The following is a 15,410-nucleotide window of genomic DNA, read 5'->3' on the forward strand; positions in this document are numbered from 1 at the left end:
GGAATGGTCCCAGTTCCCCCTGCAGAAGTGGCATCCTATGGGACTGCACTGAGCACCAACCCCATGGCACGCACACAGGCAGCACCACAGCATGCCAACAGCCGGGCACGTCCCACGGTCTCCCATTCAAGCTAAGCAAAAGGATATTGGGAAGCGGGGAAGGTAGAAGGGGTATCTGTGGGTCTGTTGGTTTTTTTTGTTTGTTTGTTTTTTTTCTTTCCTGCTCCCCAGGGAAAAGAAAGAAGTTGCTTACTGGCTGGAGCCTGTGCCCCTCGCAGTGACCACATCCCCCCGCACGGAGCGCACAGTGGCCCTCAGTCATCGGCTGAAGGTGACTGACTGAAAGCAGAGCCCTACGTGTGCATAATAAAACAACTCTTTCTGGGGAAGGCATGCAGCGGGCAGAGATAGAAGTCATTTGATCAGCCTATGAGGGGTGCGTGTGTGAATTAGGAGGCATGTGACCAGCGTGAAGGAAATGCCACTCAGGCTTGCTACACGCTGTCATTTTCCACAGGCTTTGCCTCTGCGCTTTGGACGCTTTGCCATGAATAGTCAATAGCTCCGTGCAGGGACAAGAGCCTTCCTGCTGCTACTGCAGCCCCAGCTCCAAGATTTGCCCATCTTTGCCTTCTCTGGGGAATAATGAAAAGCCGTATGTGTGCTCAGCAGCGAACGTGGCACACAGCACCGTCAGAGAACTCCATCCCACTGACAGCATCTATTCATATTTTACAGGAAACAGAGGGGGAAAAAAAGCCTCATTTCTTAAAGACACAGCTTCCTCCTCCATCCACACATGGAGGCTGAAATTGCTTAGAAGCGAGCCCGCGTGTTCCCCTGGTTTGTGCAGTTCCGAACGCTCACATGTGCTGAGCGCGAGGAAGTTCACGCAGAGGTTAGCGCTCAGCCTATAACCATATCCTATAGTAAAAGTGAAGAGCCAGAAGAGCTGAAATTTGACACACGGCTCAAAGAACCAACAACAAACCGAACACTGCTGGAGGAACTCTCCGCCCGGAGTGCAGCAGAGCGGTGCTGAGAGCACACCGTGTTTTTTCTAAGAAACGCTGGCGCACTCCGAGCAGCTGGCAAGGTTTCCTTTTGCAAAAGGAAAAAGCTCAGGTTTTCTTTAAATGCCTGCAAGAGGCAGGAAGCCACGTATCAGCACAGTCCTAAACACAGGGAATAGAACTAAACCCTGGTGTGAATGAGGGCTGAAAAGAAGGAATGCCAACAGGAGCAATGAGCAGCAGAGCTGGCAGGGGACAGTCTGTGTGCGCAGTGCCACCTGCGTCTCACGAGGATGGGGACTGTCAGGGTGAACACATGAGGCACAGCGCACACCGGGGCTGCATTCCACGCTCCCAAAGCTCGCGCAGCAGCCAAGCGGATTTTGGGGAATGCCTGGAATGCAGGATCAAGCCCAAGCTATATTTTATCCTAAAGGCCAAGCCAACAACCGAAGGCTTTCATCCCTGCTTCGTCCGAAGGCTCAGCCAAAATCAGGAGCTTCAAAAACAAAAACAAAACGCCAGGGCTACGTGAGCTATGAGAACGAATGATGGTGTTTACATAAAGCACCTCCATCCCTGACAGCAATGTGAGCACGGGCAGCTCAGCACGGGGCAGCAGCTGCTCAACTGTGCAGCACCACAGCCGCCTTCGGAGAGGTCCAAAGTGATAGGATGGCCCCCGTGCCAAAAACATGTTGTTCTGCTGAGATGTGTCCATCTAACCACCGGCTTAAAGAGCAAAATAATAATAAAGGGAGTGAGAGGGTACATTCTGTCTCACAATGACACCAAACGTTAAGCCCTGGGAATTTGCTGAGAGCTGGGGACTGTTTCCCAGTTTGTCACTTCTGGACTGTCAGCCCAACACTGCCGATAACACAGCGCTACATGGGCTCAGATGCACTGACACTCATCTGCTATGTGTGTTGCTGCAGCTCTTTCAAGTTTAGAGCCGATCCCTGCAGGATTTACCCTTGCTCCATAGGTTGTAAATCAGTGCAGGCTGACTCCTGCCACAAAGTGAGCGGTGAATTTCTAACATATTAAAATGGAAGTCAGAGGAAAAAGAAATAATAATAAAAATTATATATATATATATATGGAACGAGAAGCCAAGAGCCAGAGAGCCCATCTGCTCCCAGCCCTGCTGCAAGGTGGCCGCACAGCTTATCGGACACCAGGGCATAACAGCACTATTTAGGGGCCTCCCTGCCTTTTTCCAACCCTTTTGGGAAGCCTCAAAACCCTCCCCAAGTCCCTATTTTCTTCCGACCACCCCTTTCACACCCAAACTTTGGTTTCTACTCAAGGCAGCCAGCAGCGTCTCCCCCCCACACTGAACCCCCAAAACAACACGTGCTGACATGGGGGGCCCAGGGGGCACAACTCACACTCCAACACGAGCACAGCTGTATCTCCACCACTGCAAAGCATGTGGTTGCTTGTTTTTTTAGTGGGTTATTGGTTTTGCTTGTGTCTGGGTTGTTTTTTTTTTTTTGGGGGGGGGGGGGGAAGAAGGAGGGGGGCTGTTCAGTTGTTTATTTGTTAGTTTTCCCTATTTTTAATATATTATTTTTCCTCTCTCCCTCCTCAAGCTGTTTTTTTCCCACCGCTGGAAAATGTGACCTTCCCGGATAGGCAGCCCCTCGCAGCCCCCCCCCCCCGCCCCATGGCGGTACCGGGGGTTCCTCTGCCGGACCGCGCACCCCTCGCACGCCCTTACCTGAACTCCTCCGCCAGCCGGCCTTGGGGGGGTAGGGGGAGGAGGGAGAGAGTAGAGACGGGAGAAAACGCCGAGAATTCTCAAACAGCGTTGAAAACGCAAAACGCGATACCAAAACGATTAACGAACAAATAAATAAATAAATAAATTTTAAACCCGGAGAATCGAAAAAACGGCAAAAAAAAAAAAAATTAAAAAATAATCAACCACTTAACCGCCAAACGGGCGGAAAACAAACAAACAAACAGAAGAAAGAAAAAAAAAAAACCCCGCAGAACTAAACCGAAGAACGACGAAGACCCCCCCGGTCCCAACAGCGCGGCGGGACGCGGAGCGGAGCGGGCGCAGCTCCCCCGGGAGGCGGCGCGCGGTGCGGCGCGGCCCCGCGGCGTAGTACTATAAACCCTCCGGCACGGCGCCGGCGGCCGCGGGGGGGCCGGGGAGAGGCTCGACCGCGTCCGCAGCCCCCATTGGCCCCGCAGCGCCGGGGGCCGGCCCGTGTTCAGCCTCAATGGGAGCCGCGCATCGCACGGCCCGGCCCCCGGGGAAGGCGGTTCGCGGCCACGTGCGGATCTCCGCGGGTGTGCGAGTCCCGGGCTGGGCAAGGCTCGGGGGTGTGCAGGACCCCGGTTCTTCTCCTGCCCGTGGGAAATCGCTTCTGGCTTTCCCGGCATTATTACGATCGGTTTAATGTACGCATATAAATTACTGGTTTTATATGTGCACAGTATTGTTTGTGTATCTGTATACACATAATATATACACAAACATACACATACAAACACATATGTATATATACACACACATATGTGCAAACATATGTATATATACACACACATATATGCAAACATATATTCATATATATGTATACACAATATGTATATGTATATATACATATATACACACAATACTATTGTCTACACATATGTATGTATGTACACTAGTTATATATATATATGTGCATGGATATAAAATCATAGAATGGCATAAAGATCATCCAATTCACACAGAATAACACAGAATCATAGAATGACCAAGGATAGAAAAGACCTCCAAGATCATCCAGTCCAACCATCCATCACCAGTATCACCCACTAAACCACATCCCTCAGTACAACATCTAAATGTTTCTTTACACCTCCAGGGATGGTAACTCCACCACCTTCCCGTGCAGCCTGTACCAGCACCTGACCACTTTTTCAGAGGAGGAATTTTTCCTAATATTCAATCTGAACCTCCCCTGGAGAAGCTTAAGGCATTACCTCCTTTTATCACTGTTAACAGGGAGCAGAGGCCGACTCCCGCCTTGCTACAACCTCCTTTCAATAGAGAGCAATGAGGTTTCCCCTGAGCTTCCTCCACACTGAACCATCCCAGCTCCCTCAGCCGCTCCCCATCAGACTTGTGCTCCAGACCCCTCACAGCTCCGCTGCCCTCCTCTGAATACGTTCCAGAACCTCCATGTCCTTCTTGTATTGAGTGAACCCCTCAGTACTCAACTGAACACAGTACTCCGTCCCAATCCCTCTGCAATGGACACACTATTTATATATGTTATATACACATTTCTAAGTTACATATGTGTGCTCAAACACACCACCATTCATTCACTATGTCTGTTGCTGCAGCTCTCACTTCTTTAGGACCAATCTCTTTAGGGTTTTCTCCTGTTCAGTGGAAGATTTTAAATCTGCTCATCAGCTGTTTTTCAAGTTCCATTTATATGTTTCCAACCCTGGAAAGGCCCAAGCCGGGCTACCAGAACACAGCTTCATGGCAGCAAACCTGTACAACTTTCTGAGATCTCCATTAGGAAAAATTAGGATATTAGGAACAATTTCTTCTCTGAAAGAGTTGGGATGGACTCGCAAAGGCTGCCCAGGGAGGTGGTGGAGTCACTGTCCCTGTAGGTGTTCAAGAACTGTGGAGATGTGCACTGAGGGATGTGGTTATGGGCATGGTGGGGGTGGGTTGGGGTTGGACTTGGACATCTTAGAGGTCTTTTCCAGCCTTAACAGTTCTATGATTCTGCTCCTCCAGGACTATGGGCTTTGGGGATGACTCGGCAGTGCCCAGGCAGCCCCCATGTTTGCAGACCTGGGGAGCAACAACAGCTGGGCTGGGTGGGGGAAGGAAGCCCTGTGGGGTCACAGAAATGGTTTGTAAGGGGGGTCCTGAGGGATGGGAGGGCTTTGTGCCTTCTCTTCCCTCCGGGTAAGTGAAGTTTAGCTTGATGCAATGCAAAGGCATTAGATTGAGAAATTCTGATACAGCTAAAATCCCAAACCCTTAAGATTGATCTTATTAGAATGAGAACTGCTTGCTTGTTCAGACAGGAAATTACCTTAGAATGTTTAGTACCATGGAAACAAACAAAATTTACAACCTTAATTTTACTATTATGACCTAAATATGCACTGGGACACGTTAGAGGTCTCTCTAAATTTTGGACAACTTCTTTAGATTTAAGTTCCAGTAAATTCCAGCTTTCTACTTCAGAAGAGGGAGGGAAATCACGTATTTACTCACGTGCAAATAAAACAGTGCATGCCCCAGTTCTGCTTTTCAAGCTGCTTTCACTTCACGAGGCCAAATCCTTTCCATTTCCCTACCAGCACCATGCAGGGCTGGCTGCATTCTGCCGTTACACAAAGGCTGAAGTGTGCAGAGGGCTCTGGCAGACCCAGATGCGTGCAGCTGCTGAGATGAGTTGTCCATCCGCCTTTCCTTGTGCCAGTGTACAGCTGCACGCAGAGGCAGTGGAGGGACCCGTGGCTGTACCTGCTATGGACGAGTCATTTTGAGGGATGGGTTGAAACCTGTTCAACCAGGTAACGAACTGGTGAGGTTGAGCCCAACTGCGCTGGTTCATGGGATGAGTAACTTCAGCCACACTGCAGAACCCTGCAGAGCATTGTATCCATTTAATACTAGGCAATAGCAATCACTGGGAAGCAAAATGCAATGGAAATAAGCACACGTGTAACTAGAGGTTTTGTAGTTCTCCAAGATTTCCCTGGGGAAAAAAAATATGCATGTAGGCAACACACAGGGAAAATGAGTCCTCAGCATCCAGGGTGAGCCTCTGATCTGAGCTTGCTTGTGCACTGTGTGACACATTCTGGATGCACCAACATTCTTACATGTCCAGATGCCCTCTGCCACACGCATGGGATTTGCTGTGCTGGGAAACTCCAGAAAAGTCCTTGCACATCTGTGTGGTGCCTATGGGACCTCTGGGTGTTCAGTAGTCTTGCAGATGTTCCTGCTCTGACCAGGCTACTGGACAAACATCCAAAGTCCGCTTTTTCTGCCCAGGCATAAATTCTAGACAGACAAAGGACACGCTGAAAACAAACAAATACAATATATGATAGCACGAGTTCTGAGGTTTAATTTCAGCATAAAGAATTTCACTCCTGTGCAACTGTGCAACAGAAAATAATGAGAAAAAATGCGCAAGTTTTTTGTGGGTGTTGCTTGGAGCCCAGATCTGAGGTCATCCTTTGTGAAGGATGTCCACAGCTTCATCCTCTACAGCACCTTTTCTGAGCTGAGATTTTATTTGAGGAGTTTTCTTTCCCAGGATGATCACACTGAGGTTGTTGTGTGGCCTCAACCCACAGCCATGGTTCTGGGGTCCATAGATGCACTTTTGGGCCTAAACCAAAATTGAGATTTACATGTGACAATGGCAATACCATGCACCTCTCAAGCTGTGAACTGATCTTTTGATCGATTCCTTGAAGCCCCATGACAGTGAAAGCAATTGGCACACAGCTGAGCTTTGCTCTTGGTGTCGGAATCACTGTGAGGTTTTGCTTAACAGCAGAAGAAATGCACATATCTCCATCAATACAATGACTTCTGGTCATTTCTGACTGCCAGCTCTCGGTGCAATGACTGCTGGCCTGGGACAGGCTGTCAGGTTAGGGTTAGAGAGATCCGTGCTGCTGTCACCAATGGCTTTGGATCAGCTCTCTTCTGCTCGATGGCTTCATTTGGTACTGCAGCAAAACTGACCCCTGCTCCATGCTGTAAGATGCATTTGTCTTCTCCCCATCTCACGCTTTTTGTGCATTAAGACACTTCCTTCCCTGTTCATCTCTTCACTGGGAGTCCTTTTAAAATCTGTTTACCTCTGTCCCTTGATCCTGCCTGGGGATTTTCCATTTTCTCTTTGCCACCTTTCAGGAGGGAATTTCGGTCAGACTGGTTCTCCTGCTCAGACAGCCTCTGTGGCATTCCTCTGCCCAACAAATGCAGGGCCCAGGTGAGGTTAAGGGACTTTTCATTGTCCTTTGTCTCATAACTGTATGCTAAAGATCCAGTCGGGAAAGGCTAACACAGCACAGCATTGGAGCCTTTTAACATTTTCCTGGAGATAATAATAGCACAGCATTATCAAGTCAAAAAGAAAATGCAGGCTGATGTTGATCCCAAGCTGTTATGCACAAAACTGATAAAGGTGGGAGAAGGAGCAAAAGGCTCATCAGCTCTGTGCTCAGCTTCACACACTGTTTGGCTCTGCCCACACACTGCCTTCCCATCTGTGGCTGTCCCAAGGCTCATTTTTCCTGCCTCAGGTTTTCCCATCTTCTGTAAGTTGCTCAGTATTGTGTTACAGATGACTTCCCATTTCTGAGTGGGCTGGAAGGGAAAGGAAGCTTTGCAGATGGGCAAAAGGAGAGATTGTGCTGCACAGGTTAAGCAGTGTGCTGCCTTAGAGGTCACCTGCTATAGTTCTGCACTAGCAAACTGTTAGTAATGAGGCAAGCACACTTGGCAGAACAAGGGTTAGTTGGGCTGCATTGATTGCTTGCACACTTCTATGTACAGATTGACGTTGCTCTTTTCCAATGAGAGAAACAAAAATAATCAGGCAAAAAAAATTGAGGACTTCAATCCATCAGCAGATGGTTCTCATTTAATGCCACAACACCAGTGCTTGGACCCTGCTGTCCTGCATCTTTCAGCCCCATTGCAGGGACCAAGGGGAGAACCCAAGCCTGTCAAACTGCAGTAGCACTGTGAGCACTTTAGCTCAGCAGTCCTTGACATTCACAGATAAGGACTGCAAGTTCTTTTGGTACTACAGAAATATTGACACAAAGAATATGTTTATCCCTGACTGTGGTTCTGCAGGACAAGGTGGAAATGGCAACAGCAATCTCAGGGCTTAATTTCTTTGGCCTTGCAAGGGCATCTCTGCTGCAGACAACAATTCATTGATTCCTCTTTTCCTTCTTTTCTTTCCTTAACTAGTTTGGAAATTATGTTTTCTTTTTAAGTCAGAATTATAGGACTAGAGATAAGATAGAAGAAACTCATCCTAGGCTTTTTTTTTTTTTTTTTTTTTTTTTTTTTTTGTTAATGCTCTTTGGAATATTAAAGACAGTGGGGAGCTGAGCAGAGTTTCTGATTTTCTCCCAAACTTTCTGCTCATTAAGATACTGAGAGAGAACATTAGCTGACTTTCTGGCTGTTATTTTCCCAGGCTATGTTTAACTAGGTCCACGTCCAAACTTGTCTTTCTAAGCACACCTGCATTTCAATATATGGTCAAACACACCTAAGAGAAGTGCTACACCCATTGATATGCTGAATGGACCAGGGAATCAGACCACCTCCTGCAGCTCCTAGAGGTTCCAGAGCAAGTAGAGCAGCCCAGTTCAAGCTGTCCCTCATGAAGATGACTCAGGAACAGGCAGATCTGTCAGTGTGACAAAATCCATTGATTCACTTTGAGATTCAGCACCTACCTCTACTGCGTTTAAAAAACCAAAATAGACTGGAGGACGTACAGGAAGATCTGGGCCATGAGTAATCCTGGCTGTGGTTCAGGAGCAAATCTGCAATAAGCTGTATTCCCCTGCCCTCTCCTGGAAGGAATACGCAGAGTTGGGTGTGTTTATGCAGAATCCTTGTGCTAAGGACTCCGGGAAGCAGTTTGAGGTGGTGAGAGAAGATGGTGATTTTGAAGACAGTGTTTAGAAAAATGAAAAACTTTGGCTGTGTTGTATCCATCATGTGTTGCCAACACCGAGTGTGTGCCAGAAATTGGCATATCTCTCAAGAGAATGTGAATGTTCACAAGGAAGAGCTGCCCTGCCTGTCCGTTTGCATTGAATTGGGAAACCAAGAAGATGACCCAACCAACAGAATCCAGAGCCTCTCCCTCACCTTAAACAGTAAACACAGAGCCTGCACAAAAACACTGGTAACCTTCGCTCAGGTCACAGAGCAGTGACAGGTCAGAAATGCAACACTGACAGGGGACAAGTGGAAGAAGGCACATGAGAGCCCATCACTTGGCCAAGGACATGGTGAGAGCCCAGCAAGGAGATTCTTCTTTGTCCCAAACTCCAAACATCCAAAGCAACACTAGTCCTGTTTTAGGAAGAGGACTGGTTAGGAAATTGCTGCTGTTAAGATAATAGTGGGAGCAATGAACCACAAAAGATGAGTGTGGTCACTCTATAAGTAAGACTATAGTTCAATAGTTGCAGTGTAGGATTATGAAACAGGGTCTCCGGAAGGACAGAACCAATCTCATGTGCACTATTTAACCTCAAAAATTTTCTCACACTTTGAGTTTTCTTTGTCCTTATGTTTCACCATGTCCTTGTAAGCCCAGCAACATGGCAGGCAAAACTCCTCCACCATGTCATAGAATCATGCACATATTGGAAAAGACCAGTAAGATTACTATGTCCAAATGTCAACCCATCCCCACCATACAACTAGCCATGTCCCTCATTGCCACATCTTCAAGTTGCTTGAACACCTCCAGGGATGGTGACTCTACTACTTCCCTGGGCAGCCTGTTACCATGCTTTCTGCAAAGAAGGTTTTCCTAATACCCAAACTGAACCTCCCCTTGGTGCAACTTAAGGCCATCATCAAGAGCTGAGTCCCCTCCATGTTGCTGAGGTGCTGCTCAACACAGGAGAAAATGACGCCATACTCTGCAGAGAGACCATGAGTGAGTACTTATGGGTAGGGGGGCTTCATCTTTCAAATCTTGGCAGTTCTTTCTTTTTTTTCATGTTGGGGAGTCACTGAAGACCACGTCAGACATCACATAATACCTCAACAAGCTCTACAAGTGGGTCCATTTCCCATAAAGCCTGTTTGCTGGGTTTGCAGTATGTTCAGGATATTTCTCTGCCCTCCCCTACACCATCTTGTCAAAGAGATGAAATCAACAAAGCAGTTCCAGCTGCCTTAAGAAGAGAGAAATCTCCTATTTTCTGCTTCAGCACAGGGGTTAAGAACAACGTTTCTGTTCATCACAGAAATAAACATTAAATGAATGTTGAGTTATATCCCTCCTGTGACTAATGTTCTAGCTTGTTTTCTAACATTAATTCTTCATATTTTTTTCCCTCTTACATTTGTCCAGACTCCCGTGTTCCTGGGGGAATAATTACCCACTCAGCAGTTACTCTGAAGTCCAATTGTAATAGTTGGCAAACCTCCATTCTTCCATGCAAGCTTTCAAAATAATACTTTAGCTTATTTCCAATAGTACCACTCTCTGGAACTTCTTCCCAATTTGCTTTGCCTTGGATTGATATTCATTTCACTGCTTGTTGAGAGCTGACCGCTTTGCTTGTCACAAGGCAGATATTCTCAACAGAACAATTACAAAGAAACAAAAAACAGAACAGAGGGATGGCGTGTTTAAAAATGATCCATTGTGATGTAATGGTCTATTTCCTCATCTAATGAATCCTTACAAGGAATGTAAGCAATGAAGAAAACACTGATTCAAACCTGGATTATACTTCCCCAAAATACAGATGTGATCATAGGAAGTATTTTCATTCACACCAACCTTGAAGTTGTCAGAAAGTTTGGGTAAATTTTAGTCATATGTTCTGTGATCTAAAAATGCATGTTTTCTTATTCTGTAGGGACTTGGGGACAAAACATTCACTGTACTGGCACAATAAGAAATAACTGAGAGCTGAATTCAGAATCACTGGGATATACTTCTTCCTATAAACACTGCCTGGGTGGAAACAGCGTCCTTTCCCAACTGTGCTACTATTTAATTTATGTTTGTATGACCAGAAGCAACCCACCTCATCTCCTTTCTCTCCATCTGTTCCCTGAGGATAATAGTCTTGGCACTGTATGATACTGAACAAACTGATGTTCAAAAATTGCATTTAGGTTGTCTGGTGAAGAATATAAAATCAAAAAGTTGATGACAAAGCCTTGTCTTCGGGACACTTACGCTGTTCCAATGTCATGGGGAGTGTGGCAGATCCTGGAAGAAGAACCTGGAATCAATGAATGGGAGAGAAGAGCACATCTTATTTAACTATTTCACTCTTCCTTAACTCTACTTAATGACATGCTAACTCAGTTTTTTCCTAAAATAAAAAGAGATGGCTCTAAACCTTTGAACATCACCCAGTGTTTGACCAAGTGTCTGGATTTCACTTTTTTTGGCCTAAGCCTGTATTTAATTGTGAGCATTTCATGAACCAGTGGATGCAGTAGGGCTCCTGTCACTCAACAAGCATCACCTCCATTTTTATAGTTAAGCATTGATCATGGTAACTTGTCAGGCTTAGCTAAACTTCACTACTGTAATTCCCTTTTGCAAGCAAATTCCTGTCTTGATATCACAGCCCCTAAGGTAAATGCAGAAAAGTTTCTGCTCTGCAAAGTATCACAGTGCCAGACCTACTCACAACATTGCTAGGGTGACCAGTCAAGAACACTGACTTTGCTTTTACTCCAGAAATAAGAGAGTTATCACTGATCTGAGAGGACAGAAAAGAGGTTGGTTCTAAGACATTATTTTTCTCTTTTAGCGTGCAAAGTCAATTATAATCACAAGTGTATGTTATTTGCAACAACCAGTACTAACCAGGAATTTCACTGCTTGGCACAGAAGAGGATGAAGAAATCAACTGCAAACTCTGTGTCTTTATCAAAATCGATCCTGTAATTAAATATTTACCTTCAAGACTTGTCCAGCACAAAATTACCTTTTTTTTTTTTTAAAGGATGATATCCTTCCCTCTGCTCCTACACGCTAAACTCAGTGTATGTGGATTATTTAAATCCTACCAAATTTTACTCTTTTTCTTTTTATACACTTTTAAATCTTCCAGTGTCTTCACTTCATGAACTCTCGTAAATGCTCCTGCTAACATTTCAGGTCACTTCTTTGTTACTTTCCCATTCCCCCTGCTGCTTTTGCCCCATGTCCAGCTTCTGCTGAACAGCACTAATTCTGCTTGAAGGAGAGGACTGCACTGCCACAGTTACACTGGAAATTCTGGAAATTCTGTTGGACTTTAAACTTGGAAAACTCAAGCATTTCCAGAATCTTGGGAGCCATTCTTAATCTGTTAGGAATGATCTAAGAACTGCCTAGGCATTCATAGGAAAACTGAAACCGTCAAACACTCTTTCCTTCCTTCTGATTTATGTGCAGAGTTGTCAAGATGGACTGTTGCTTGGGCCAGCAGACAGCCAACAGCTGAATTACAAGCATCATCTCAACAACTTGAGGTTGGAATCTGCCCGTTTCAACCCAGGCCTGGCAGATATGCATTGTCAGCAGTGCTGTATCAGGTCTGATAAAGGGCCAGCGAGACATACGCAGTGCCAAGTCACAGCAGATCCCCTCCTACAGAGCAGCTCCACATGTTTCACAACTTGCCTGTCCTGCTGTAGCCACTGGGGACTGCAAGAAGTTGGGGTGCTGTGGGTTGACGGGATGGAGGTCTGTGACACCTGCTCAGGTGTACATTCTACCCCTCCCCACAGCACCCTGCTGCAAACAGCTCCATATGTGCCACCCTGATTTCACCGTGGTTGAATGTAAGTTGAGGCTGCTGCTTTATGTCTGCCTTCAGCAGAGCTCAGCAGCAAGTGTTCACAGCAGCTGCTAGTAGATAACATGTTCATGTTCTCTCCATCAGTGCCACAGGGATGAGCACCATGTTTTACTGGCACTCTCTGTGATGCTTGCTGCTGCAGCTCTATGGCAATTGGCATCCACTCGTGCTAGCCTGAGCCCCAGGCATGGGAAAGGCTGCACATCTGCTGGAGTTTTATCCCAGCCATAGGCTGAAACACAAGATCCTTTTTTAAGCAAATTCCATTTGCTGGAACTGCAATTTTTGTGCAGGAAAGGGCCAGGTGTGCAAGTGGATATCCGGCGTGCAAAGGTGGAAGCAGTGTGGCCTCCAGAAAAGCTGCAGCAGCAGCCCAGTGCCAGACTGAAGTACAGTATTGCAGCCTTTGACGTCATTCCAGAACAATCAGACTCTGGTGTCTGCCCGGGTAGGACACTGCACACAGTCCCCCCTCCCTGAGAACAGGCTCGTTGTGCAACACTGAAACAGATTTCACTGAGGAATCAAACCCAGCTCTGCCCTGCAGAGAATTGGCTCAGCACTGCCAGGGATCAGGCCTCCACTGCACAGAAATAGATTAAATCGGTGTCAGGCTGCTCAGAAAGCTGTATGATTATTTGTCTTCAGGCAAAAACATTTTAAAATAGAGGGAACACCAACACGCAGCAGCAAAATGATGGATGCAAGAGGTGTTTGCCCTCCCAAGCTGAGCTGTTTGCGTGAGGCAGAAGGAGAGGATTTGAATACCACTTCAATTTGTTACTGATAGGACAGTGCTCACTGCAATTGGGCTTGGGCAAAAGAAGTAAAGGTTACCAAAATCTGGGAGGCATATAGGATAGAATCATAAAATCATAATGGTTGAAAAAGACCACTAAGACCATCCAGTCTAACCATCACCACCAATATCGCCCACTAGACTGTGTCCCTCCACATCACCATGGTTACTGAACTCCTCCAGGGACGGTGACTCCACTACTCCTGGGCAGCCAATGCATCATCACTTCTTCTGAGAAGAATTTCTTCCTAATATCTAACCTAAACCTCCCCTGGTGCAACTTAAGGCCACCTCCGGGTATTGCTGTTACCCAGATGCAGAGGCCAATCCCCACCTCACTATAACCCCTTTCAAGAGCTGTAAAGAGCAGTAAGGTCTCCACTGAGACTCCTCTTCCCCAGACTGAACCGTCCCAGTTCCCTCAGCCACTCATGTCATCAGTCAGAATAACTGCTTGGAGATGTTTATGTCTTTTCTGGGATAAAGGAATCAAGGGACATTCAAGGGGAAGCCAAAAGACGATGATATTTTGGGGCAGGAGGTGGAAGAAATGAGAGCATAAGGTGCAAAAGGCACAGGAAGAGCTTGACACAGGCAGGAGCAAAAAAGGCCTAAGGGCTCCCAGGCAGCTCTATTGGAGCAAATGGCTCAATGTTGGACTCGGGCATGGGTTGCCACCTCCAAGGAGAAGGCTGAGGGCTGGCAGTTCCATTCAGCCAAGAGAAAAGAGCAGCAGACGGGCCTCTGGCCTGGAGGATGGAGCAGCAGCAAGGTGGGCTGTGCAGCATGGGTGAGGCACAGTGCTGGAAGTGGGGATGGAGAGGTGTCCCAGCCCTCAAAGCTCAGTGAGTGAGACAAGTCCTCATAAAAACATGAGCCAGCAGGAAAGTTTCAGCAACACAAAAGAAGAGGTGCAGAAAGGAATAAAAATGCTGAGAAGTCACCTCAAGCAGAGGCTCCTGAGCCGCGTTGGAAGGCGGCCACAGCATGGGACAGGGCCAAGCAGAGAACTTGGCACTTCTCAGCCCTCTCTGGAGCCTGCTGAGACAGTAGACAAAAAGTTTTGTCAGCTCAGTTACTGCAGCCTCCTCCTCCCTCTTCCCCACCTTCAAGAGGAAGATGTGCCAGGAGCTTCTCTGGCTGGCTACAAGGCCACGTGCCTGCAGAGGAGCCATGTGGGCTGCTCCAAGGGGCCACAGTGAGCAACTGTACACTGATGGAGCTGCAGGATTCACCTCTGAAAAGAGAATGCGCTATGACCCACAATGCGCAAAGTCCCAGATTTAACACAGCATATGGGGCATGGAAGGTAGATCAGTCAAACTGCTGCAGTTCTCACTGGGCTGATCCCAAACAACTTGAGACCTTCAGTTAAGAACTGGGCTCTGTTCCTTCTGCTGCAACAAAACATGGATATATTGCAGTGGTGAAACTGCTTGCTTCACACTTTACCATTGCCAAAGACAGAAGATGATTTACAAGATGCTAGGAAAAGCATCAAGAAAATAAACAAGAGACTTCAACTAGCCCTTGAGAATGGCTTAGCCATAGCTCAGGCTCAGTAAGCGCTGAAAAGTCTAAAGGAAACTAAATATGAGGATAACAGAAACCTAAGCATTCTTACAAGAGCCTTTCCCACAGCCACCACTGATCTGAGCAGCTTTAACAAGCTTCATTAAATTCTATTTGGGAAGCTTGCAAAGGGGTACTGGCCAGAGGGGCTGGATCTGAAGGACAGGCACCAGCTGGCTTTCACTGCAGGGTACAGCCTTGGGATCAGCAAACTTCAGTCTGTGTAACACGTGGCAGGCCACTGGAGAGCATGCAGCACAGCAAGCACTTGCAGGCTCTTCTCCATGCCTGGATAGTGTCCTGCTGCGTTCCTATAATTTGAATGTTAGCTGCTATATCAAGACGTTTCCCAGCGAGACAGAGACTGCCAGCCTGAGCCTGAACAAAGCTGCTCCAAAAATTCGTGATTTACTTTGGACACGCTGCTGCTGGCT

At 46.9% G+C, this 15,410-nt stretch overlaps 1 protein-coding gene across 6 annotated transcripts in view; it reads right to left on the bottom strand.

Annotated features, from left to right (window-relative positions):
- The window catches only part of KLF15 (KLF transcription factor 15), a 32,364-nt gene that overhangs the window by 8,935 nt on the left and 8,019 nt on the right, over window positions 1-15,410 (bottom strand). The window contains exons 1-2 of one of the 6 annotated variants that reach the window (XM_085235931.1): window positions 5,314-7,859; window positions 2,241-2,253 (exon numbers count right to left, since the gene is read on the bottom strand). The exons of 1 other annotated variant lie outside the window; for it this stretch is intronic. In XM_085235931.1, coding sequence (XP_085092057.1) covers window positions 2,241-2,253; window positions 5,314-5,457 — 157 coding nt within the window. In that variant the 5' untranslated portion in view covers window positions 5,458-7,859. Of the gene's footprint in view, window positions 1-253; window positions 1,657-2,240; window positions 2,254-2,739; window positions 3,572-5,268; window positions 7,860-10,984; window positions 11,031-15,410 lie in introns of those variants that run through there. 4 more of the 6 variants (XM_085235928.1, XM_085235930.1, XM_085235929.1 and 1 more) reach the window with 4 other exon arrangements.

The sequence above is a fragment of the Meleagris gallopavo genome, chromosome 14, assembly GCF_905368555.1.
Source record: "Meleagris gallopavo chromosome 14, MGAL_WU_HG_1.1, whole genome shotgun sequence".
NCBI lineage: Eukaryota > Metazoa > Chordata > Aves > Galliformes > Phasianidae > Meleagris > Meleagris gallopavo.